The sequence below is a fragment of the Taeniopygia guttata genome, chromosome 4, assembly GCF_048771995.1.
Source record: "Taeniopygia guttata chromosome 4, bTaeGut7.mat, whole genome shotgun sequence".
Lineage (NCBI taxonomy): Eukaryota > Metazoa > Chordata > Aves > Passeriformes > Estrildidae > Taeniopygia > Taeniopygia guttata.
The window spans coordinates 44,273,426-44,300,997 of NC_133028.1; the positions used below are offsets into that span (position 1 = coordinate 44,273,426).

Here is a 27,572-nt window from a genome sequence, read left to right on the forward strand (position 1 = left end):
ATTCAGTTACTCAATCTGTCATCAAAATAAAAAGCAAACAGTAAACCAGACAGAGATTGTGTAATGAAGGAACTTTATCTTACAAGATTATATTTGTGGTTATGACTTTAATGGTGCAGTCTAGAAGGATTTGTGACAAACTGAATAACCTCACATTATTGTAATGATTTGTAATCACAACACTGGCTACAATTTATGGGCTGACTTTACATTCGCACTGCAATCAACTAAGAAAGTCAGTACATGCCCTACAGTTCTAACCACTTAAAATTATGTCTTGCAAGGAGCCCCAACAGCCCCTCAGTTTGGAGGTTTGAAACCAAGGCAAAGCTCTCAAGTGTATCTTTCAATTTCTGAAGCAAATAAAGCTAAAATAAAACAAACCTCAAGACCCCCAAAGCTTCTGAACAGAAAAGCAAAGGTCGTATTTTTGCTGTCCTTTACTGTTGACTGAACTGGGAGCAAGCCACACAGAGCAGAGATCATACAGAGCACAAGTTATTTTGATGAGCCTCAGCTTTAAGTGACAAACTTTAAGAACCTCCAGGCTCCAGCACGAAACCAGGAGAATAACCAGGAGAACAACCTGAAGCCTGCAGGCTGACCCCCTGCCCTTGTCCCACATCTACTCCCCCAGATTAAAACATCAAGTCCCAATGAAAAAGGCAGCCAACACAGACAGAAAGTGCTAGTTTTTCTGAGCAGCTGGAGGGAAAAAAATCCCAAATTCTTAAATCCTCCTTTTCAAAACCAATCAATTTCACCCCCATACTTGATATCTGCTGAGTACAATTAGGTCTTGGGGTTATCATCCCAGAAGGAATGGCACCTGTGCATCACAGAAAAACTCAAACAACTCAAAAAAATTAATTCTAAAGAGCAGTTTCAATAAATAAATATTTAAGAAGTCCTGTCATCACCTCCTTTCCCACCCTGCCCTCACTCACCTGTTTTTAAACTAGCCCACAGCCTAAGTGAGGCAGAGGAGGGGTTGACTTGCACTAGAGGAACACCAAGTAGCTCTTTCTCACAACCAAGGCAAAACTGAAAATAGATTAATGATATCTCAAATCATAGCAAGAAACACTCAGTGCCAGATATCTTCTCCTGATAACTGCATCTTCTGTACCACATTCAATACTGTCAATATCATGGGAAGAATTATTGGGGTTATAGGAAGATCTCTGAAGACAAGATCAGGTCCCTTGTCCCAAAATATTTTTGCTGAAGTCAAATGCAAATTTTTGCAGCATGAAAGTTCAGTCCTCCCCCCACTTCAGAGCCAGAAGTTCTGATCTTTGCAAGAAAACATCCCAAGGAGAGCAATTATCCACAGAAAACACACATCTTTACATGATTCTGGTTTATCTTAGTGCAGCAAAAGTAACAGATCTACAGGACACTATATGCTTCAATATATAGGTAGCTATATAGTGAACAGTAGATTCAGGCTTTAGTCATGGGGAACTTCTCTAAAAATTTAAATGCATCTACTTTTTTGACAAGGTTTTTTGAACTTGATTTTTTTGACTCCTCATTTTGTAAAGTCAAGAATTAAATATAATCAAAGGAGTTGCTTGGCAGTTATTTGAATAATGATGACAAAGAGAAATAAATAAGAATACATAAGCTAAATGCTTATCAAAGCATTTTGGCAGGAACCAAGTATCTAATAATACTTTCCTTCTTGGAAAGCAGCAAAGGAAGCAAATAAAGGACTGTGTAGAGGTTTCAGCCTGATCTGACAGATCTAGGCTTTAGAAAACCACCAGTAATCTTACTCCTTGCCATCATCAGCCTTCTCCGAGCTGTCCCAGGGATGCCCAGCTCAGCAGGCAATTTCTTCTCCTCTTCCATCACACCATGCTGATCCACAGTCCCCACTCTTCTCAGGAGAGCTTGCATCCTTGCCAACTCCAGGGCCTGATCCTGCCTCCTTCCTGCAGCTAACTGGCAACTCATCCATGGATAATTCCTTACTAAGACCACTAAGATCATATAGGTGTAGGTAAGGATCAAAATAACATGCAAGATGTCATTTAATCCTAAATATAAATCACCACTATATCACAGATGTGTCTTCAGTAAATCATCTTGAAATAGAATCAAGAATTGGTGATGTCCCATTACACATGGAAGAAATAATTACTCTCTACCCTAAATACAAACAACTCCCCTCAGGATGGCAGTCTTTTTTTGAGACTATTTCAGTAGTTTCCCCCCCCGCCCCCCACCCCAAATCCTCTTTCCTGGCAGAGGAAGCAGCAGCCAAACCATGTTCTGCAATTCTTTTCTACTCACTGTTCGTCCCATGGGATGCAGACAATCAATCACAGCGGCCTGACAGCATACAATATCACAGTGGTATCGCAGAGATGACTGATAGCCAGGTGTCACCACATTCTCCTCAACACTGCTTCATCACTCATGTTGAAGAGCCCAAAGGCTGGAGAGAAGGAGCTACCACTTTTCTTTGGAGCAGAGTTAACACAAAAGCCTCCAAAGCATGATTTGCATCCATGTGTACTGCTCATATTTAACCTCCAATCTGTTTTTCTACAGCATTTTCAGTATTAAACCAACAGACCTCATGGTTACTGTTTTACTTGCACACACTAAATCATATAGTTCAGTATGCCTTTTCCCTCAAAATGAAGATGCCTAAAGATAAATTAAGACTATTAACCCAAAATATAATGGGACAAGAAGAGCTTTGAAATAAAATGCATTTTCTTTCAATAGCCAAGAACCCAGTCCCACCTTCCACCTTCATATGTGCATGTAGCCCTTCAGCAACTGAAAATCACCCTGTTTTTCTGATCAGGACAAGCAAACAGAAAATCCTGAATGACTTCCATTAATAACTTGAAAAATGGATGGAAGTTTTTTCTAACAGTCCTAGATGTTCAGCTGCTGAACTGTTTCTTAATAGTAGGATAACCACACATCAGGACTTTGCAACAACACAACAGTCAATTGAAAGCTCTTCTTTCAGGTTTCCAGATAGGTGAAGGGTCTTCAAATTAGCCCTTTAATTTTTATTGTCTTCATTCACTGTGCATACACAAGGCAATGGCTTGCCATTAAGACAAAATGCCAGCTTCCATCTTAACACTATTATTAGGAATTTTGCATCTCGAATGTTCTCCTTCTGGACACACCTACTATGTGTTTACCTTTTTGAAGCTAGCATTCTTTCTTTTTAATTTTTTTTTTGGCTGGCTTTCCTGAATGAGTAACATAAAAAAAAAAAAAATCAAACAGGACTGCATTCTTGTAGTTACAAAAAAAAAAAAAAAAAAAAAAAAAAAAAGCCATTAACCTGAGGAAAAATACATGCTGTCAAATGGGGCCAGTGCATTTGAAGTCTTATAAAAGGATTATGCAATTAAGTGATAAGTAATCCACTGATAAGATATATTTGGCATATGAACTAGTAAGAAATATACTTCAAAAAATCATAAAATAATAAATTCATAAAATCCTAATACACGTTTTGAACACTCTGGGCTGTTGCATATGCATTCTGTAATGGTAATATTTTATTCTGTATAGTTTCAGATTTTCCATGACAGCACTACATTAATATGTTTTAACTGTATGGTTACTAACTGTAGGATACCAATATTTCTGAAATTGGCACAAACGTAACAAAGAAAACAATGGTTTTAGAAGATAAAGCTCTTCAAAGCTCTTTTATCCCCCAATGTAATTCCTAGACACTAGAGAAAAAACGACATTTTAGCATGAAAGGAGATTATTGTTTGCCCAATGAGTCTGTGTGGAGGAACCTAATGCTGACAACAGTATTTACAAAATGATATACTGAAGGATCAACCTTTATTTTTTCCCCTTGTAGAATATATTATTCCAGTAATACAGTTCTAGCCAAGATAAAGATTTGCTTTATTCTTAATCTCACCAGTATTAATTTATTTTACAGTACCTTAGAGTACTCTAGGCATTTTAGATCTCCTTTAATAAGACCTACACCTCGCCAGATGCTGCTTCCAAATAAATGCCGATTTATGTCAACAGCACACAAACCAAAGGGCAGCCAGCTGAGAGGACAGGACAACAAGAGCAGTCTCAAATGGAGTGAAAAGATTAGACTTCAGATACAAAAGGAGATATGAGAAAGGACATGAATTAAATGGTAAGGCTATACAATGAGAACTCTTGTCTAGCATGAATAGCTTTAAAAGCAGATACATAATGCAGCTAATATGTTGCAGGTATCATGAGTGGATCTTAAATGCAGGTTGATTTATGCGTAACTAACCTGATTTTAGTCAGGCCAAGATTAAAAAAATAAGACAAAACAAACAAATAATAACAACAACAACAAAAAAAACCAACCCCCCCCAAAAAAAAAAGAAAAAAAAAAGAAAAAAAGGGCACACTAAATTTCAGAGGGAAACAAAAACAGATCTCATCCTAGACAGAGTCAGGACAACCTTTCAGACACAAGGGCCTCAGACTTAGGGCTGCAATAGGTCAGAACAGAACACCTGGTTTGTCCCCTCAGAAGAGATGACTCAACATGATCAGAGTAGCAGAGATTTCTGACCTCCTGTCAGAAACGTCCTGTGACAGAAATCCCACACCTGCCCCACAGACTAACCATTACAAGCTATGTTCCCTCAAATTTGACTGGAACCAGTTTAAATAAAACAAATTCTGCTTTTCTTGTCCTACCCATTGCAAGCCTGGATGGAAGCTTTTTCCTTTCCTCTCTGGTGGCTGTGGGGCAGTGCAAGACCCTGTGCTACACCCAACTCCATCAGCCTTCTCACACAAGATGCAGAGCTGATCTCTTTAGATTTGTTTTGGTATAATAAAGCTTTGTGAAACAAATGCAGCCCTGTGAGCACCACCAACTCAGCAGGGAAATCCTCCAATTTGGACAGTAGTCTGCTGGCCAAATTTACCTCTCATGGCAGTGCCCTACTCCTACTGAACTCCAGCATCTTCATTCTCACTCTGGGGCTTTCAGAGTTGGGAACATGAAGTGAGCTCTGTTTTAAAACACAGTTTAGTTAAATACATGGGCCTCATACAATTGCATTATTAACTTCTGGTGTTTTTCCCAACCCCAAGCTCAAGCTCTTTTGTTGGAGTTATGCTATACAAAACAAGTATGCATGATTCTAGCACACTAAGCAGGTAGCACAACCAAAAGAAGACAAATCATCATGGCCCCAGGGGATGAGTAAAAATGACCATGGACATGAAGTACCAGAGAGTCACAGAGGACAGATATATGTTTTTATATACATACACATATATATATACATACATACATATATACATACACACACACACACACATATATATATATATATATATATATATATTGCATACCACTTTAATAATTCCCAGTGGGGGAAAAACACCCCATATGTTTCAACTCTTGAGCTCAACATCATCCCACACATGGTTCCTGTAAAATTCCTTAATTCAGCATATAACAGAAAACACTACGTACTACTGCTTGGGTTTGGACTACACAGTTTACTTCAAACCCTTAGACATGCAGTACTGTTTCTTACTAAACCATGCATGTGCAAAAAATGTGTACATAGAAACAAAGTAGCCAAATTGTAGGTTTTTAGGGTGCCAGTAATATTTTCTTAGCTACTTGGGTTTGCTTGCTTCCATCATGCTTCCTGCTAACATTTAAATTGCATTCTTGCATCTTAGCATATGTGTTGGTTTTGGCTGGAATAGAGTTAATTTCCTTCATAGTAGCTAAGCTATGTTTTGGATTTGTGCTGGAAAGAGTGTTGATAAATCAGGGATGTTTTCCTTACTGAGGTTACACGGAGGCAAAGCCTGTTAAGGCTCTCACCTCACCCTACCAGCAAGAAGGCTGAGGGTGCACAAGGAGCCAGGAGGGGACACAGGCGGGACCCCAGGTGACCCAAGGGACATTCCACACCATATGGAGCACATAAAGCTGGGCAGAAGGAAGGGAGGGACATTCAGAGCAATGGCATTTGAGTTCCCAAGTCACAGCTTGTGTGATGGAGCCCTGCTTTCCTGGAGATGACTGAACACCTGCTGACCCTTGGGAAGTGGGGAAGGAATTCCTTGTTCTGCTTTGCTTGCGTGCGTGGCTTTTGCTTTACTGATTAAACTGCCTTTATCTCAGCCCATGAGTTTTCCCACTTTTACCCTTCTGATTCTCTCCCCCATCCCACTGGGGAGAGGGGAAGGAGCAAGCAGCTGTGTGGGGCTTAGCTGCTGGCTGGGGTTAAACAACAGAGCAGATCCCTCTGAATTCCTTTTCTACGCTGGTCACAGAGGAGCAGCAGCAGGAAAAAAAACCACAGGCTGCCAAAAGTACTGCCCTGAAAATGCCAATTATAATCATAACTACATGACACAGCTCAATGGTGCCAAGAATCCTCCTTCTCCTTTCACTACCCCATATCCCTCCCCCTTTATTTTATTTCTATCCCTGAGGGCAAGCACTGCCTCCAATCCAGGATTCCTGTGTTAAATCTCTATCTGAACTAGGATTGACAGAGAGCAACAGAATCTATTCCTAAATCATGCTGAGTAATCTAAAACTGATGTTATTTTTAACTTTAAAGAGGCACCCTAGTGTACCTGTCCTCAAAAAAAATAAGCCAGAAATGCTGCTTGGGAAAAAAAAAAACCAAACCAAAACAAAAAAAACCTAACCAAACCAAACAAAAAAAACCCACCCCAAACCAACCAAACAAAAAATCAACACCACCAATATTCTACATAAATTAGAAATAACTGTAGAATCATCTAGCTCAATTTACCAGCTTTCAGTATTTGGCCTTACTAACCCCCAAAATGAGGGGCAATTGTTTCCTTCTTGCTGTCCACATGCAAGGAATCATCTAGCTCGCTCACTACTCCTTATTTATTGCAGAAAATTAACATCTCCTCAGAACCAGGTTCTTCAGTACATGTTTATTTTCCAGTTTGACCCTAAAAAAAAAAAAAAGCCATCACATGGAGCTGTGCAATGAGCCACAGCACAGAACCAGTACCCCAAGGACCACAGAGACTTTCCTGTTCTGTGCTACAGGAAGTTCAGGGAAATCAATGCGAGGCGGAGGAGATGGAAGAGAACACTTTATGCAAAAGCAAAGCAGGTGTGCAGCACTCTGATTTGGACAGAAAAAGAGTACTTCTAATCTGTAAATAAAGAAGTTTTAAAGTAACAGTGAAAGAAGGGAGGGTCAAACAAGTAAATCAGCCCTATAAAAGCCACCGGAACAAAAATCAGACATAATTGCTGAATAAATCAAACTAGCTAGAAAAAAAGATTTTATTTTAATCAGGAAATTTGTTTTCACTTGGCCAGACCAAGTAAAACTGCACAGCATGGGTTTGCAGGGTGCTTTGCAGCCCCTGCAGCAGCAAGCATGGCACAGAATGTATGACAAAGCCTCCTGCCAAATCAAGGGAGGAAGAGGATGCAGTGCAGCCTACAAACACTGCCTATTTCTGTCACAGCACCTACACTTGTTCCTACCACTGTGAGATTCCATATGATAAAAACGCGTGTTTAGCACCTGCAGGCACTTCCTGCAGGTCAGAGCTGTCCAGTGTCACAGCCTCAGTATCACACAAACCTCTGATGTGCCCACTTTGGGCAATCTGAAGCAGTGCCCCAGCCATCAGCCCAGAGGTGAAGGATTTTGCAGACCTGCTGTAGAAGCCTTTAATACTGGTTTTGTTCATGTGCTTGCAGGGCTTCCTACTGCACAAGAGGGACCAGACTTTCCTGATACAGCCTCTGGTAATTACAATAACCTCCTTCAAGAGGAGCTGCAAAAAAAAAGTCAAAATTGTCCCTCTGGCATGTAATAACATGATCAATTCTTAACTTGAGTACAGAAAGGATAGCATTTTCCATGCTGACCACACTCTTTTGTCAGGGAGAGAGTCCCTTTTCAGAGCTCCATGGCCATGAGGACCTCACAGGAACTTTGCTCATGCTTTAACAAATAAAATGCAGGTTTAAAAGCTGACTGCACAACTGCTACAAGCTGCTGAACCCACACAGAGCAGCCAGGAAGCCACAATATTGCAATTCACTTATCCTTCAAGGAAAAGAAGTAGAAATAAGAAAGCCCTTTCTTCTGGTCAATAGGTGGTTCTTCACGCCAGGAGGCATTCTTCCGAAGCCCAACTTGGCCATAGCATATTTCAGTCATCGCATTCCGTGCATCCCTCAGTACCCCGCATGAAGGAAAAGGGTGATTTTCCTTACCTTCTATGTGCATGGGGAATATGAAGGCCAACCAGGCTGCAAGGATAATGGCCACCCCCCAAACCAGTACCAAATAAGTGCCTTGCCATACACAGCACTTCAGAGGACAGCCTTGACTGAAGTGCTCATCTCCCTTCCCATAAAACCCAAATTTTTTGGTTCTCACAAATGAGCCAGCACACACTGTTCAGTGTGTGGATCAAGGTCTGATCTTGTGGGGACTTAAGCTGCTACAGTGCTCCTTCATTTGAGATGACGAGCACAAAACAGCCCTACCTTTATTCCTGATCTGTTTCCAGGCTGGAGAGTCAGCCTCCTTCCCATACAATGCTGCTTTCATTTCCCATTGTATTCAGCAAAAATGACGTGAACAAGAGACTAAACAAGGGCAACTGGACCTTTCTGGAGCATTTAACATTTTAAATATTCACTATACAAAAATTAACATGGCACACAGGTATAATAGAAATTTAGACTATGATATCTACAAAGGATCTGCCAAAAGCAAGTTCATTTGGCTTGCCTGGACCTCTAATCCCAATTGTCTTGGTAGGAACTTTTTGTGGGGTTTTGTTTGTTTTACATGTGGAAATCTGTTTTCAAAACCTACCAGTCTGAGTCTTTGTGATATGATGATTAATTACTGCCAAGCACTCCTATACAATACCAAAGACTAAACACTTGCTTTCTTAACAGCAACTGTGCCCCACTACAGTCTCCTACGTCTAGCACTTATGGTTTTAAGAAAAGTATAAATTCCATTAAGATTATAATAAAAATCAAGTGGAGAAGCAGCAACACTGGAAGAGAACCAATGTATCTTCAGCTGGAACTGCACCACCATTGAAAAGTGAATGCAGTCCACAGGATATTGTTCACAGCAATAGTAAAACACCATGCATAAAAACCTTACTTCAGAACATGGTTTGTATCTACACACTCTGGCATCCTAAAGTGTGATACATCCTCACATTCTTGCTCCTTTCCTTCATGGGGGACTGTGCAGACAGATACAGGGACCTTGAAAATCTTCCCTGGGAGAACATCCTGAGATAACAAATTCATATGAGAACGCCCCAGGACAATTGCCTATATCGGATGTCGAAAATTTTCCAAATTCAAATCCTGATGTAAGAGTAACTTTAAATACTTATATTAGGTAGGTCCTGTAAAAAAAATTAAGCAAAGACTGTGTAGCTGCAGCGTAGCTGATTGAGTGCATATATAGCAGCTAGAGAAGTAACTCTGGGAAGACCTTTTTTAGTGCTCATAAAATACATCAAATATATTAGTCAAAAAGAAAAAAAGACAGTTGGACTAACATGGATTTTTATAATGTCCCATGAAAACAAAGAAGATTAAGATGAGATTTCTGGAAATTTGAAAACCAACTGCCTAATTCACTTTTAAACACAAAGCAGAAGTTAATTAAGGTAAGAAAAAATCTCCCTGTTGAGTCAGTAACCTTTAATTTGGCATTCCTGAGTGTACTTCGATGTGCTCTTTGGAAACTGAGCTTGTAAATATAGAAATGTTTCCCTAAATAATGAAAAGATACAACTGTGGCTTATGTATAGGATAGCTAGCTTTTGATTTCCTCATCTATACATACAGACTCAGAATTATTCTGAACTTTTCAGTCCTGTTTTTTGCTGATATTCTTTTAGGGGCATTGGGATATACCAGAACTGAGCTTTATATCACAGGAAAAATACCAGAAGATGTTCAGAAAACTTAAAAAACAAATAAAAACATCTTTTAAGAACTGGATATTGCGATCTTTATGGTGAACCATGGCACCAAAATATTGCTCTGCCAGCATATCTGGCACCGGCCATTCTCATGCCCACACAAGCAAGTAGAGTAAGTTTTATTCTCAGCTTTAAATAAATAGATTTTTAAAAAAAATGTTATAGACTAACTTCAACAGGATTAGATCTTGAAATGAATATAAAATCAGATCCCTGTATAGCTTTCCCATCCCTGCTGTAACCAGTGCCTGTAAACATGCAGCTTGTCCATGTGAGGCTGTGATTTCCACAACCTTTCATCCACACAGAATATATGGAGGCCAGACTTTAATTTACTGTCTAATATATATGCATTTTTTTCAAGGTTGGCTGAATTTTATATAAACACCATCTATATAACAATGCAACTGAAGTCCAAGAAAATTACGCAGTCTGTTTCATCTCAAGACTAAAACTCTGGAATAACACATTCCTGAGAATTGCTCTGTTGGAGGGCTCAGTCATGCAGCATTTCTAACTTAGGATGCTTTCTCACCTCACACAGTGCTCATGGCTTTCAGGAAGTGACAGGAATACCCAGCATGGTGCAGGAATCAACCTTTCAAGACTGCACCAAATCTCTGTCACAGTACAGCATTACGGATGCCCCAAACCAAAGACCAAAAGTCACAGCCAAGACTGCTCACATGATGCAGTCAGGTCAAGCAGATACACTGGAGGGTATTAATGCATCTAAACTCCACCATTTACTTCAAGTATAAAATTAGGAAGCCAGGTCCTTTCAGCTACAGAATCACAAGAATGGGTCAGGTTGGAAAGGCCCACATCTTGTCCCACCTCCCTGCTCAAGCAGAGCTACCCCAGAGCACATGGCACAGGATTGTGTTCAGAGGGTTCTTGAGTATCTTCAGTGAGGGAGACTCCACAACCTCTCTGGGCAACCTGTTACCCACACAATAACCAAATTCTTCCTCATGTTCACGTGCAGCTTCCTGCGCATTAGTTTCTGTGCTTTGCCTCTTGTTTTATTGCTTGGCACCACTGAGCAGAATCTGGCTCCATCCTCTTGGCACCCTCCCTTCACTCATAGACATTGTTGTTTCAGTTGTCTCTTCTTGAGGGTGAACAGTTCTTAATATAGGTAATGGTAAGGAACAGAGCCTCTTCAAGGTGCTTAGAACTCAGCTCCTGTTTCGGTGTTATCAGGTCCCAGAACTTTACCATGGATATGAGATGTATTTGTGAATAGCCTTGTTCATTTAAAGCTAACAGTCATCTTCCAGATCTTGCTTTTCAGAAGGCAACTTCCAAAAAATTGTTTCCCACATTTACCGCAAAGGCTCAAGAAAAAACCCAAGAATTTATAATTTAAGAGAAATTTAAATAACCTCATGGATTTTCTTGGTGAGGAGGGAGGAGTGAGGAGGCTGACTCATTATTATTTTTTAATACTTTTGGCTGGCTCTGCTGCATAAATAAATCAATCCCCTAGCCATACAGTTCCATTTCTTCAGTCACAGCTTGTTGTTTTATTTATTTTTTTCCCTCCATTGCCAACAAATCACTCTAGAGGGTTTTTAAACCCAGTAGTCTACTTTCCGAATGGAAACGATTAGTATAATCTGTGAGAGAAAGCAAACAACAGCAGAGACTTACCCCATTTTTTGGGTAGGCTATCCATCCTAGATCCCCCATTACTGTACGTGAGTCCAGCAAATTCACTGAAAATAAAAGAAAAAAAACTGTTAAAGAAGATGGATAGATTACAAACTTCAGATATTCCAAGGTATTGATGGCTCTGGTAAACAGGTTGTTTATAAGTAAAGGAAGTTTGATTTCTGTAAAGCAAAATAACAATGCAATAACTCCTCTAACAATGAGCTCATACAATGAAAACAATTCTATCTATCCATCAGCTTATTCCTTTGAGATCTGCCACAGAAACCAAGTTGCAAATGCACTGAACTTCTGCAAAATCCAGATCCTTCACATTCTTACGACCTTGATCTTCTGGGGGGAATAAATACACCATGCACAATGTGTGTTTACGCATATACGTAAGACATACAGTATATGGGTACAAATATACACTCAACAAACATCTATGCATGTTTATACACACATTTCTTCCAAGGTGGCACGTATTTTTTGGCATAATCAGGCCCTCAGGACAAAAATGAAACAAGAATTTAATTTCTAAAGTGTTATATGTGCAAGTATTAATCTCATCAAGAATCTGTAATTTCTCCAAGTCTTTGACATCTTCACTATAAGCTATGCAAAGGATCTTTTTTCTTCTATACACAGAAATTCATGAATAGTTTTAAGTCACATAAGCAACCAACAATTTACATTAAACAGCAAAAAAAAACCCCAAAAACTATTCCCAAGTTTGTAATGTTTTTTTTTGTCCTCTCTTATTACCTGAAACACTGGGTAAAAAGTGAAATGTGACTAAATCCACACAAACTTAACTAAGAAAAACAGTAGCACCTTCTGGTATTGAGCTTTCACCTCCTGCACCCAGGGCTCTAAATCTCCTAGGCAGAAGATTGTGTCCAAATCATCAACTGCCATCCAAAATATCAGTTTAGGAGCAACTTTTGTCTATCTTAATAGCACACTTCATCAGATTACATCACTTTTCTAAGTATATTTGTCTGCATAAGACCTCATTTTGTACTCATGTCCTTCCTGGAAAGGAAGTGACTACCCTGCGTCTTCAATTCCTGACCTCCACCCTGTCTGCTCCTTAAAAATCTCACTGGAGCTTTTGGCAATTGGACTTTCAAGACTATCTAGCACACATGATTATCTAGACCAAGAACAAGCCTGTAATGGGTGCCGTTTTACGCTCTTTCCTTTAGAATTGCAAAGATTGAATAGAATCTTTCAATTGAATTGAAAGATTGCAACAGAAAAAAACCCAAACAGGTTGTATGCAGAAATTTGAAGAAGGCATGTAACATAACTAACTCTCAGGATTACACCATTTATGGATGCATAGTAAGAAAATCCAGAAGTACTATACTGCAAAGCTTGCTCCTTTAAAATATTAAGGAATATTTAAAAACAAATGAAGGCTATGCCACTGATTTAGTTTAGGAAAAACCCAAAGTTCTCTATATCAGTTTGGTCTTTATAACTGCACTGTACTGAAGGCTGCCTGCTGTATTCCCTTGTACACAAAACCAGGTCAAAACACAAAAAGTACAACACAGTTCTCAGATTGGGCAAACACTTATCTTAAAAGTTATTTGTCTATCCAGATATTTTCACAATGCATGCAAGTATTAATGCAGGACACTATCACAAGGCAGACATGTTTTGCCTGGTCAAGTATATTTTTGTTATGTTGAGCAAAAAACACATTTGGTGGCTCAGGGTTTTCATTTCTGGATGGCTTTCTCCTGCCAAAAGCAGAAACAGTTGGAAGCTTTCAATGCTACCAAACTGCAGGACATGTGGTGGAAGCAATACTCAGAGACTACACTGGACTATATTCACAGTAAGTAAACATACAATCAGGTGGCTTTTCACTCCTGAGTCCATGCAAAATAAAAGTACTGCTATCACCTACCCCTAGATCACCCAGTTATGCCCAGTCTTTCCCCTTATGAAGTCTCCAGGTAAAATGTTCATTATTTTCTCCTGTTTCAGCTGAAGCCAAGCACTGCCATCCAAGCAATTGTGAGCTACACTGTATTTTCTTGGGATAAAGAGAATGGCTCCAAAAAATTCTTCAAGATAAGACACACATAAATAACATGTCCCATATTATAACTGGATACTATTTTATAAAGCAAGGGACAGCAGTGAAGTTGCTAAAATGGCAGGTTTACTCAAATTCCTTCTATTACAATCACTGTAATTAAACTGTGCAGAACAGTATATTCCTGTCGTTAAGTTGCAATGGATGCAAAACAAGTATTGATCTACATTGTACAACTTAATTAAAAGTTGTCCTGGAGATGCTACTAATGAATGTAATTAGATGCTGTGTTTGATGTCACATGCTTCTTCATGACATGCTAATTAAGGAAAAAGCAGAAAAAGTGCTTTATTCGAACATCAGATCATAAAAAGAACATGATACAACTAAATATTGTATTATCTTTCTATCAATGACAATTTTTAAATTGCTGTTATTAACTTCCAATTCAAAATAATTTTCTGCATATGAAAAGATAATACAGCCCATTCAACTCTAAGTCAAGTCAGTGGGAATTTTCCGACTAGTGAGTCAGATAGCAGAGATGAATACTAAATTCCCAGCTAGAAAAGACTCAATTCTTCTTGAATCTTCTTGCATTCTGCATAGAGCAAAATAAATAAGTTAGAATAAACCTTTTGACAGGCACCATGCAGTAACTCAAAACTCATGTGCCAGGAAGGCAAAATTGAGAAATGACTTGAAGCTGTCCCCGGGTCTGGGCTGCTGTGGAGACCAGAGGGGCTCCCAGCACAGCTCTGAGGGGCTGTAAGGCACAGCAGATACCGAGTGCCCCATAAAGCACCTGCTCAGGGCTGCTTCCACAGCGTAGCAACTGAATCACTGCACTGCATCGATCTGCTCTGATGAATACATTTAGCCAGTAACCTAAACCACCTCCAAGGGCAGAGATGTTTTGCTTTGAGAAGCCCTAAAATTCTAGTATATAAACACAAATTATTACTTGCTCCATCGAGATACAGGGTGTCTGCATCTTCCCCATCAGCACCCTCCCCAGTCACTTCCAGTATCTGTCCTTCACTTGGATCATTTGCAGATCACTACCCCAACCCCAATGCAGCCTCAAAACAGGGCCCCAGCATCCCCCACTCCAAGGGAGAGGTGTCTCCTCCAACAGCCCAGGTGCAGGAGTTCCTCATGGCAGTGGTGCTACAGATACTTTGGGGATGCTCTCTGTGGCAGCCTTCCCGTCCTGCACAGCCACAGAGGTCACTGGAACACACACTGATCCCACTACACGAGCCCAGACAGGCTCAGCAGCACCTCTCTTCCCACCACCTTCCAGCCTGGCAGGAACATTCTTTTTGCTGAAATTATTTTTATCAAAAAGAAATGCTATTTGGCCAGTCTGGGGAAGAATCAGTGAGCACGCAGCAGGTAAAACAGACACCTGGAAAAGAGGAACGCAGAAACAGAACCGGTTTTTTCCTATTCAACCCATGATTACTGTCAGCATGCATTGGCCAGTGGCTGTTTAATAACCAAGTAATCCAAATACTTAGGACACCAAAGGAGGTAATTCAAGAACACCACCAGCTACATATGCAAGGCTTCCAAACTTCAAAAGGTGCCAGCTCCTGTGTAGCTGGTGACTTCTGGACGTGCCCCAGCACTGCTTACCCCACAAGCATAACCCAGAGCTGTACTCAGGAGCACTTGGGATACTGCAGAGCTAACAATGCTGAAAAAAAATCTCTTAAGAAATTACTAGCAATTCTGCCTGGCCCACAATCTTAAAAGGTTCCAAAATAACAGAACTCATTTATTCCCACTTCCTTTCTCATCACCACCAGCTAGCTTTATCTCAACAAAAAAAGCAAGAAACCTCAGACCCCATAAGTACACACTTAGCACCTGTATCTTTGCCAGCAAACTTGGAAGATAATATATATTATTTTTTTGCTCATCTCCGCCATCAGTGCATCCATCCCACAAGCCCTAATTATTTCTAATGCTCAGTCAAGGGGAACACAAAACCACACAGATCTATATCATCATTAACTTCCATGCCTTCAGGGTAGGATAAATGATGATTAAGTCTAAAGTCATACCACAGCCCCCTTTTTTTTTTTAATACAGAATAATAGCCTGGGGAGTTTGCATACACTCTTGTTCTCAGACAGGCTGGTTACTACAGGTGAGCAATCAAGTTAGAGTAAAAACAGACGTGATCTAAACCTTTGCCCTGAACTCTAGCTGGTGAATTAATAGTGGTTTTTCGCTTGGGAATCTCTGTCAGGGAGCCTGGACATAGCTTTTTACTCAAATGTCCTTGTCATGGTCATAAAATTTAGTAGCTTAACCATGGCTACACAGGGACCATGGCTGGGAGGAAGCACATGAAATTCAACATTGACCTAAACCACACTCCCCAGCACAGCAGAGCTCCCCACCTACACAGCCACCTAAAACATGTGGCAGAAGCAGCTTGCCCATGGGAAAACTGGACAGGCCTGTCGTAACAGTACAATGCCACCACTGTAGTAGAAGCCACCAATGCATGGATTGTTTTGATCACACTGCTGAAGTGAGATGGCTCCTCTGGCTCTGGGCTGGAGCAGGATCATCTGGAACATCTTTTTTTCTTCACTCCAATTTCAAGTGGGAAAAAAACCCCAAGCTAAAAATCAAAAAAAAATGTCCCACCAACAGTCTAGAACACTGAGTATTTCTGATCCTACCAGCTACACATCCTCCTGCCAGTTCAGTATCTATAGATCTTTCAGGAAGCCCTTCACTGCATACACCAGGGCAAAGTCTCTGTAGGAATACAAAAACGGAACTCTTCAGAGTTGCCATGGTCTTTGAGCTAATTCCCAATACATCATACATTAGAATAATCCTGCTCTTCAGTAGCACCATTTGTAAGCTAAGGTTTCCCCACAAGGCATCCTCACCAAAGTATACCCTAGCTAAGAGCTGTAGAATAGCCAAAAAGGCCAGGATAGCAAAAGCTGATGGAATTTATATCATGATAAAGACATATGTAAAGCCATAAGAATCTCTTTTTATTTTATCTCATTGAAATACACCTAAAATAGGAGGGAAATAAAATATTCTTCGACCCTAAAAACCACGTTCCATCACAAAACAAACAGGAGTAAAGAAACCTTCCTTAAAGTCTGCAAAAATATTTCAAGATATGACTTCCAAAGAAGCACCTTTCTAAACAACTAACACTAACTAAACTTAAATAAAAGTTAACACCTAAATAAAAATATTTTGGGTTTAGCAACTATTCTTTAATAAAATTACAAATTGAACAGGAATCTGAACATTATTTTTGGTAGTCTGAAGCTGAAGTTCATTGTGAAAGAAGGTCATGGTCCTACATCCTCCTCCAGGCTCCTGACCTCCTTTGCATACACACTGCAGGACACGATGTAGCTCCAACCTTTTTGTAGGTGGTCAAGGCAGCCCCAGCTCTGACCCAACACTCACAGCTCATGGAAACAACTACATTTAAAGAAACCTCTGACAGGAACACTCAGACAATTAAGCACAAGGTGAAACGCTCTCCTGGATGGGGGTCAAGGTGCAGGACAAGATGTGACAGCAGCACTTTACACTTCATCAGAAGGTCTCCTGAATAGCATCACAACTTTCCACCAAGCCTCATGCCTTTACTCCCCTCTACCCAAAGGAGGGGGCCCAGCTGCCAACATCATCATTAACAGAGCTGGTTTCTCCTTACAATGCATACACCCCCATCCTTCCTCCAGTACTTCCAGGAGTCACAGCACTACCAAGAAACATGGACAGCAGAGGAATCTTCCTCATCATCATGAGTCAAAGTTTTTCTGCTTCATAAATCTTCACTGATTTTATTGCAGTTCATTGCTGCAGTTCATTCATTTTCCAACAGTTTTCCCTGTTGTGCCAAGTGTTTCTCTAAAAAGTATATATCCAATGTACTCCAAGAAGTGACAGTCAAAAATTACCCAAGAAAGCAAAAACAAATGAAAAAGATAACTCTCAAAAGAAATCAAGGTCATCAGGGAGTAGATGCCTTGAATTAATTAGCTACATTGAGTAGGGACCAAACACACAGAGGCGAGAACCTCTGAAATATTTCCATCAGTGGAAACAAGCTACATCAGAGTGCAAGCTCTAGCAGAACCTATTATTTATAGCCCACTGGAGGAGGAAAGTATACACTACTTAATGAACTTGCAAACTAATATTAACTGCAGATTTATATTTTATTATGTTGGCTTCACTCTGATCCAAGTTATCATGATTCCCTTTTATAGCAGGAGCCAAAATGCTTGAATCTGCATCACAGATTCATAGGTTTTTAAGGCCAGATGGACAATTGCAATCATAACATCAACTAGAGAATTTAATCCAGTAATTTCTGCATTACATCTGTAATTTGCTTGAACACACTGTTTACAAGGGAATGATATTGCCCTTTGACAAAGTTCCTCAGGTTGGCTGCATTTTTTTCCCCACATGCATAGAACCAGCTCTAGCACCAGGGAGAGACCCAAAGCTCACTCTGATAACCAGATCCACTAAAACAACCAGAAAACTGCCAATTTTTTCCTTTCAAAATTTTCCAGTCAAAAGAAGAGGCAGTAATTTATTCTTCCTGCCATACATTACTTAAAGGAAGAAAGTGGTTGGATTATCCTGACATCAAAGTGCCTGGAACTTAAAAACTCCAGTAATAGTTTGCTTTCCTTTAATGGCAAACACTCCTATTCCCACCAAAATCACTATTTAACTGAAAAAGGTTTATTCACTGTGAAGAAAGCCAGGAAAATGCTTCCATTCTCAGTCATAAAATTCACTGGAAACAACACTGTACCAACACAACAGCAGATTTCTAAACTGGCTGAAGCACCACTTTTTTCTGTAACCATCTGGGCAAGTATCGCTTTACCACTAAGAAAGAAAAAGAAGCTTCCACTGAATGCAGCATGCAACCAGCACCTGCAACCTGACAACCAGCCTGCATGGAGAAACAAATACCAGTGCTGTTCTGCAGATCAGGGCCTCCAATCACTGTCAAGGCATCTGCAAGCCACCAAAGGAGGCAGTTTCTTCAAGACCCTGCTTAAAGCTAGCACCTTATCAAGTACACACAGAGTCAAGCCCAATGTACTACCCCAACACTTCCTCAGTGCAATCAAAACACCTGCCAGCAGGGCTGAGATGAAATCTCACCTTCTTCCCTAAATTAACAAGTAAAAGCAATACAGTCTCTATGGTCTCTGTTCCTAAAGGGTGTCCTAAAAGACACTGAGATCAATTTCTGTTATGCATATAACTAAACTGAAGAAATTTGGCACAGGTACATCCAGACCTGGCAAGGCTGTCAGCTTTCACCACCAGTGGACTTGCAAGACCTCACTGTCCACTACCAATAAAGCTTTCCTGTTAAAAATAATGACTACTCTGCTGCCACTGAATTCATTCAGGTAGAAAATAAAAGGAACTGACATAATGCTTAGCAAGCATTTGGGAGAAAAAAAACACGTTTAAAATGATCTCTTGGCTTTGCAGAGGGGTTGACACTTTATCTCTTCTATTTCTGTTGAAGGAAGAGGGTGCAGTTTGCTAGTGGGAACAGCACATGGTCATCACATTTTAGTAAGAAATTGCTTTTGAGTATTAGTAAAGCAAAGATGGATAAGCCAAAATGACTGGGGTTTTTAGAAATTATCTTACAAAAGCAAGTATGCAGATAATTTCCCCAAGTGTTTTGAGACATGAAAAATAGTTTAAGAAGTGATACCAGTCCACTCAGAAGCATCAAGAAATGCTCATTGCTGATGCTGAATATTTAGTTTTCTCAGGTGTTCCTCTATCCCCTCTGGGAATTACAAAGTTCAGACTGGCTGTTCTGATCTCATTCTAACATGAAGTGATCCAGGTTAGAGAATCCTGTAGTTAACACCTTGGCAAAACACTTCAACACTGCCCCCTGCACCAAAATTACTCAAAAGCCGGCAAGCCCAGGGCTCTATACTCTGCCCTACAAGTTCAGTACCTACTACACATCTACCTAAACCTAGGAGCTCTCAGCTTCTGAGGGTAGTGTTTGTTGTCCACCTCCACAGCACAGTTTGCTGAATCGCTGCTCAGGAGCTTGCCAACGGGAAGACAAGGGGCAGGAATCCCCTTTGCCCTTAGGGATGCCAGATGAGCTCACAGGGGTACTCCCGGATCTGTTGTCACAGTATCACCTTCTCCAGGAGGCATCACTCATCCTTCCAGCCAGTGGTCACCTAGGCAGCTCTACTTTGGTCACGGTCCTCCCAACACACCTGCTGCAAACCTCCAACGCCAGGGAAGAGGGAGAGATAAGGAGGGCGTTTTCCCACCAACACCACTCCTGGTGAAACAGCAAGCACTGAAATGTTCCCATGGCAATTATTCTGGCCCAAAGCATCTTCAGCCCTCTCTGCAAGGCAGAAGCAGGAAAGCTGTGCTCATACACACAGCCCAGGGCAGTTTGCAGCTCCCAGCAACCTTTTCCAAAGCAGGCAATGTGCCCTGCATCCCTGCAAACAGCCACCCACCCATCACCTACCACACCCACCAGCAGTCAGGTGCTGTCAGTCACAGAGCTTGCATCTCCTCCTGATTGTCTGATTTGGACCAGCTTCCTTGCAGGAGACAGGGATAATTGCTTTCCACCTCCAAGAGGATAAGTGCATTAAACCTTCGGAGAGGTTCAGATAATGCACTGACCAAAGAGATAGCAAATACCAAAACTGAGACTGTAAGAAATATAATAGGTCAAAGAGACAACTCAAAGGGTAACAAATCCCTAGAGAGAACTAAGCTACTGAAGGCCAGCACTCAGGTTTGCCAATACAGCTGGCTGTTAAAGCAAGTGGGGCAGCAAATGCTTTCACCTGTCACCTCAATGTCCAGCTAGTCACAGAGCAGAATGAGGGGCAGGCACAACATGAACACGAAGAACAATCCAGCTCTCTGTTCTGCCTGTGCCAAAAAACAGGCACATCTTAAGAATAAAAGGTATTTCCAGAGGAAAAAAAGAATTCTCTACAAGCTTTTTAAATACACATCAACTTTTCTAGCAGAGATCAAAGAAACCCAAATTACTGAAGAGAAAGTTAAAAAAATATTGTTCATTCCAACGCAATAATTAACACAGTATTTCTGCAACATTCTCTGAGTAAAGAAAAATACCTAGTTCAAGTCCATCTGGGTTGAAATGAGACTTCATCTCTCAGCAGCACTTACAGTCACTGAGAAAGGTGCATTTGTGACAGATTTCAATTCTGTGTTTACATGTTTTAATGTAAGAACAACATTCCTTTTTAAACCTTTTTAATGGACAGTAGTAGGCTGAGTATCTACTGAAGAGCTGAGTGAGTACTTTTTCCTCCATAAAAGCAAGCACTTAACTAAGAAATTCAGTGCTTCTACAAAGTGACCAATCTGTGTGTGTTTGGGGCTTCTCTCATTTCACCCTTATTCCATATACAGACTTCAATTTATTCCCGAAGAGGAAGCAAGAATTTTTTTTTTTTTTTAAATTGCAAAAAGAGTTTGTTTTCTTTTTATTTTGGGGCTATATCCCTGAGAAATCTCTAAAGCTCATCTCTACTCAAATATATGCATACTTTCACACTTACAAGAATGGACCACTAGAAATGTAGCTCCAAGTCAGAAAGACTGGGGAATCTAACAGACCCATGTCTGCTCAGACCCTAAAGTCAACAGGGTCCAAAACCATCACTAAGCTGTGCTAACTCAGCTGGACTTTCCCAGGTCAAGGGCTCTGAGCTTGCTCGGCACGTGCTGGACACCAGGACTCCTGCAGAACCAGCACGGAAATTGTTGGAACAATAAAGCATAAAACCAGCAAGAACAGAGTGCAGGGCACCACGGCATAAGCTGTCCCACCTTTACAACTTCTGCCATATTTTATGAAATCCTGCTCTTATCTCACCACCTGTACCTCCCTCAAGCCTGCTTCAAAAGCCTTTGTAGTGCAAAAAATAAACATTTCACCGTGGGCAAGATTTTGTTTTCTTATTTAGCAGAAAGAGAACAGCAGACATGGAACTGGACTGTATACTGGAGCTAAAAAGTCAGGCAATGGTGGGAGAGTTAACAGTGGAGGGGGAAGAATCTGTCACACAAGCCCAATAATTTCCCTTCCTTCCATGCTAGCTGCCAGTTAACCCCTCTGTATATTGATGTGCAAATAGCTGCTTTATACATCAAATTATAGCATCACCATTTACCACATTATAAGCAGTCAGTTACTGTTTGAGACAGTTTGACTGTTTTCTACTATTCGTCACAATTTTTAAGATGAGCTTCAAAAGGAAACAGGCACTATCTTGGAGTCAATCTTTGCTATTGTTTATTTCCCCTTTTTAAAATGTGTCATTAGGCAGCAATGCTTTTAGTCATATACTTAAAAGTGCCGAGTTTCAAATGTTGTTTTACTGTCAAAAGGATAGTAGTTCCATTTTAAAGCCATGACTGAGTCATTCTAAATCCCCTGAAATGCCATAAATCACACATCAGACAGATCCCAAAAAGACCATTAGACATGAGCTGTCCTTCCTCATACCAGTAATTCCACTGCAGTAAATTTAAAAGTTAATGGGACTACTCCAGTGAGTAAAATAAACACATGGCACTGAGGCTACGCTCTGCTCTCATGGAAAGCACACAGGGAACCATTCCAATACACCAAATACAGAACTGGTAACTCCTTAAAGCCTCCTTAAGGCACTGCAAGCACACTGAAATGTGTCCAGACTTACCTGTTCTGCATACACAAGGCATATGCATGCCAGCAGCACTCAACACCTACAGAATTACACAAAATGCTACAGCTGTGTGATTGCACGACATACTATGCCAAGCTACAAAGCACAACCTAATAAGCAGAATGTTCTGATAGTGCATATTTTTATCTGAAGCATTAGATAATTTATATACATTGATATGAAAATTAAGACTATTTTCCCACCTGCTATTACTACACAAAAAAACCCCCCAACTTCCTGCAAAAGGCCTCAGTAACTAATTAAAGATAAACATTGTGATATTATAACTAAATATGCATTTATCCGTGTGCTATGACAGAGAAATTATATACCACTATGAGATAACACTTACACACACAAATCAACACACTGAGAACAGGTAGGCTCATTTCAGGCTCTGGCATGAATAATTTGCAAATTACAACCTTCCTTTATTTTTGCCAGCACCAGACCCACCCCTTTAATTGTACTCATTTATTCATTCATTCAAATAACAAATGATACATTGAGATAAAGCAAGCTTCAAAGAGCCCTGAAACAATTAAGAGGGAAAGGACCAAAGCAGAAATTCATAAAAAATAATAATATTCTTCTAGTCTTAAAACAAATACAACACACTCCAGAGATCCATTTTGTCTTTCTCACCTCTGTCTATTTAAGTCAATGTTATTCTTTCAAACTGCATTTTTTTTTGATTTGCTTAACAGTACGCTTCATTGTTAAGCACTGCCTCATCAGCACTTCTGGTGAAAAGCCCTAAAATGAAATATACTTTGTATTTAATTACAATTATGCAAATATCTTGTGGAATTACTTTGTTACAAGCAATCAGATATAACACATTCCATTATTTTAATAATTTGCCCACATGACACTTTTTAAGGTCATCTAAGTGACGACCAAACGTGATCCGCAAACCTCTTCAAATCCACAGGCAATGTGTAACAAATCATATAGTTTAGGGTGAAGGGGGAGAGTCTTCAACCAAATCCGTCATTCATTGTGTTTCACATAAATAATTTATACAAGCCACTTCCCAAACCCTAGTACTTACAATAGAAAGACTTAAAACACATGCATTTTTAAACCAAAGGCAGTGCAGGAAGCCCAGTCGCATTTTGCAGGGCTGCCTCTCGGACCCTATGATCATTGCATTTTAAAGCAATAATACACTTCTGGAATACCTGCACTTCACAAAACTGCGTGATACTTTCAGGGTACCCTTTGGAATCTTTTCATCAGGACTAATTTCTGAATTTTCAACATTACTCAAAGCAAAAAGCATGTATCTGGTTTTAACAATGAACTCTGCTGAAAAGTTAAAAATAATGGCTAAACAACACTTGAAAATGCATGAAATTGTATTGAGCCTTCCTCTTTCACTACATGTTTTGCTTTTAACACATAAACTGAGGAACGGTGATTAAAATAAAAATCTGGTTTATTTTGCTATTACAGGAAAGGCTGGAGAAAAATTAATTCATTTTTCCCAATGTATATCCTTCAATCCATTTTTGGAGATATCTATGAAGGTGACTAGATTTGTGATAGAGGTTGGGCACTCAATACTTCCCCATAGAAATGGCAGGAGCTTCTGAAACTCAGCTGCCCATGGCAAAAGCTACTTCCAGGATAAAGAACTAAAACAACGAATTTACTTATTTACCCCCTCTGAATCATAACTTAGATTTTTTAAAGCATTTTCCCCTAAGTTCCCTCCACTAGAGGGTAAAATAGAGCATCACATACTGTGAATTGTTAACTGCATGTATTTTATCCCATGAAGTCATTGTGGGTTACAGTAAGACTTAGAGAAACAAGAAACATGATGCAGGGGTGAAGAAAAAATTATTTTGAGAATTTGTCATCATCTATGCAACTACTTATATGCCTACACAACACAGGTTATTGGCTAGCTTACCCACGCTGAGTAGGATGAGTGATAATAAATCAAAAATAAACCCAGAAAGCCCAATACCACCAGCTTTTGAAAACATTATTCACTGGTCTAAGATAGCTACCTCCATCTCAGCAAAAATAAATCCCAAGCAGCCAAAGAATCAACCCCAGGGGAGACGCTCTCTCATCAGAGCCCAGAAGCAGCCAAGTTCAAACCCAAACTGGCGACAAGTGACACTCGCACGCCGCCAGGCAGGACGGAGCTGCTCCGTGGCAATGGTCAAAGCAGGCATGCTGCGAGAAACACTTGTCAAATAACGCTTGTTTACAAATAAATCTCCTCGCAGTGAAGGACAACACTTAGTGAAAAAAAGTTCAGGTCCACAGTCAGACCCCTCCTAGCAGCAGCCTTTGAGCTTTGCATTTACTGAGGAGATGGAAATTAGAGAGCAGCATTCAGAAAAGTAGCGGCAGAGACACCGTGAAGCAAGCGCTCACACTGCTCGTCATTACTGCAATATTCCCTTGCAACCTCCCTGTAAAGATGCCACTAAACCCATTTGCCAGGCAGCTTCATTAATCCTTTCCAGTAGTTTCCTATCGTGTGGAAGTCCTATTCTGCAGCTGCCTGTTCACGCAGAGACACCTCTGTGCTCGGCAAACGGTCCCGTTGGCTCAGCCAGTAATATCCAGCTTTTCCGAGAACTGGCAAGGATGACTGACACCGGGCTCGGAGCATCTGCTGGTCTCTCAGCACGGTATCATGGCAGACCGGCTCACACAGGACAGCATGCTTCCTAAAACCAAGGTGAGTAACAGGGAAAGCCCTTCTAAATGAATCAGGCCATCTCTACAGCATTGCTCCCACGGGTGAAATCATCTGAAATTGCTTGGGGGCAGAAGGATTTGGCCCACTGTTATCTAAGCAAGGCAAAGCCAAACCATTTCAATCATCTCCCAAACCAATGCACTTCCTGAACATTTGATATCCTTGTACACAGAGGAACAGTATTTCCCCCTTCCTCTGCACGTTTTGTTATTTTTTTTTTTTAAGAAAACTGCAGTTCACATTATTCTCGCTCTCGAAAATAAATTACAGCTAGCTGGTTACCTCAGGCCACATCTTTGAAATTCTGGTACGGTTTTCCTTTACCGAGCTCTGCATACCTCCTTCCTCCTCCTTCTAAAGGAGTTTCACAAATAATTACGGCGCATCACGACGCCAGCCTGCTTCGAGCCGCTAGCATCCCCTGCAGATGCTGAACTTCTCCACCATTGCTTTCACATTATAGCCTTCCCGCGGATCCAAAAATATTGGAAAGCCTCAGGCAGTACCCACACCACGCACGGAGAAAAAATCCCAGTCCAATTTCAAAGACTGGAAGCATCCTGGTAGACAAGAATCCTGGACGCGGTTTTGGCCATCGGCCTCACAGAGATCAAAGGCATAAAAAAACCCGTCCCCAGCGGCCGCGCTCCGCTGCGGGTTACACACCGCCACCGCCGCGGCTTCCTCTCCTTTTCAACGTGTATTTTAAGCCACGAAGTAAGCGCACTGCGGCCAGCGCTTGCAGGGCTCCCCACCGGGAGCCTCCCCTGCCCCGCCGAGCTCCGGCCGGCCCCGCCTGACCCCCGCTCGGTGCGAGCCGCCCCGTCCCAGCGCCGCCACCCTCCCGCACCGATGCACCTGTGCGACTCCCGGGGCAAAGCGCAGCAGGCACGCCGTGCGCGCCCACCCCGCACACATCCATCCCCCCGCAAAAAGGGAACACCGGCTGCCAAAGGCATCTGTGCACACCCACCCGTGCCAGCCTGCCCGCGGCCACCGCCGCCTCCCTTCGCCGGGAGCCCCCTGCCCCAGCGGCAGCTCCGCCCGCATCCCCGCCGCGGCACCCGCCTTCCCGCGGGCAGAGCCCGTCTCCACTTCCCCCGAAATGTCCCAAAATTGAATCCGCCGAGTCTGAAGCCGCGCACCGCCGGGCAGCCACCCTCCCGGGTGGGCGCAGCCCCGACGGCCCGGCCGCCCCGTGTCCGCTCACCCTCGCTGCCGGGGCTGGCCCGCAGGCTCCGGAGCGCGGCGCACAGCAGCAGCGGCAGGAGGCACGTCCGACCGGGAGCCGGCGCCCCGGCGCGGCCGGCCCAGCCGCCGGTGCCCCGCGGCCCCATCCCGCCGCCGCTCAGCGCATGGGGCGGCGGCTCCCCCCCAGAGCTGCTGCCCGCTCGGGCCGGCTCAGGACGGGACGGGGCGGGCTGGCAGCGCGGACGGACTCGCTCCCCTCCGCTCCCGTCCAGCCGCCGACGCGACTGGGGAGGCAGGGGGCGGGGATGGGGAGGTGGCCCCGTGCCGCCGCGGAGACGCCCCCGACGGGGCGGACCCGCCGCCGCCGTGGGCGAGGGACGGCGCCCCCCCCAGCCCCCGGAGCCCGGGGAGCAGCGGGTACCGCGCCGCGAGTGTCCGCCCTGAGGGACGTCTCTCGCAGCCCGCGATGCCCGTGCGGGGGAGCGGGCGGCAGCGCTGCCCCTGCGAGGCGCCCCTCGAGTCCGCTCAGGGGGGACGGGGACGCCAGATCTCCCCGCAGCAACCACCGGTCACAGTGCCAAAATCTACACACGCGCACCACAGCCCAGAGCCGGGAAAGCCGCGATCTCACAAGGCTAGCAAGCCTGAGAGGAAGGCTCGCCCCTGGCCAGGTAAGCAAAAATGACACCAACTCCGTAATGGAGCCGATGGAAAAATGAATTTCAGGTGTATTTTACCCCAAGCCACCACCAGAGCACAGTTTTGAATCCAGCACAGCTAGGTTTAGAGAATCACAGAATGTGCTGAATTGGAAGAGACCCGCAAGGATAATCAAATCCAACTCCTAGCCCTGCCCAGGACCGTTTCAAAAATTACACTACGTACCCAAGTGTATTGTTCAAACACTTTTACACTGAGATGTTTTTTACCTCTCAGAACCCTAGTTGTCACCCAGGCCATCTCTCTTAAAAAAAAAAAAAAAAAAAATCTCCCAAAGAAATAATCTCCCAAAATTAATTCTGGAAGGTTTATTCACTCACATTGATTCCCCACTTGAGGAAACTCCTTCCAGATGAGCCAAGAAGACCAAACCCAGCCTTGCAGGTACATAAGCAGCAAGACAAGGTTAACCAGAGCCCTG

At 42.1% G+C, this 27,572-nt stretch overlaps 1 protein-coding gene across 14 annotated transcripts in view; it reads right to left on the bottom strand.

Annotated features, from left to right (window-relative positions):
• The window catches only part of EPHA5 (EPH receptor A5), a 196,057-nt gene extending 169,302 nt beyond the window's left edge, over positions 1-26,755 (bottom strand). For 8 of the 14 annotated variants that reach the window (XM_030271560.4, XM_030271557.4, XM_030271552.4 and 5 more), the window contains exons 1-2: positions 26,451-26,754; positions 11,668-11,732 (exon numbers count right to left, since the gene is read on the bottom strand). In XM_030271560.4, coding sequence (XP_030127420.1) covers positions 11,668-11,732; positions 26,451-26,577 — 192 coding nt within the window. In that variant the 5' untranslated portion in view covers positions 26,578-26,754. Of the gene's footprint in view, positions 1-11,667; positions 11,733-26,450 lie in introns of those variants that run through there. The other 6 variants (XM_030271550.4, XM_030271548.4, XM_030271549.4 and 3 more) reach the window with 3 other exon arrangements.
• Between the last annotated feature and the right edge of the window lie 817 nt (positions 26,756-27,572).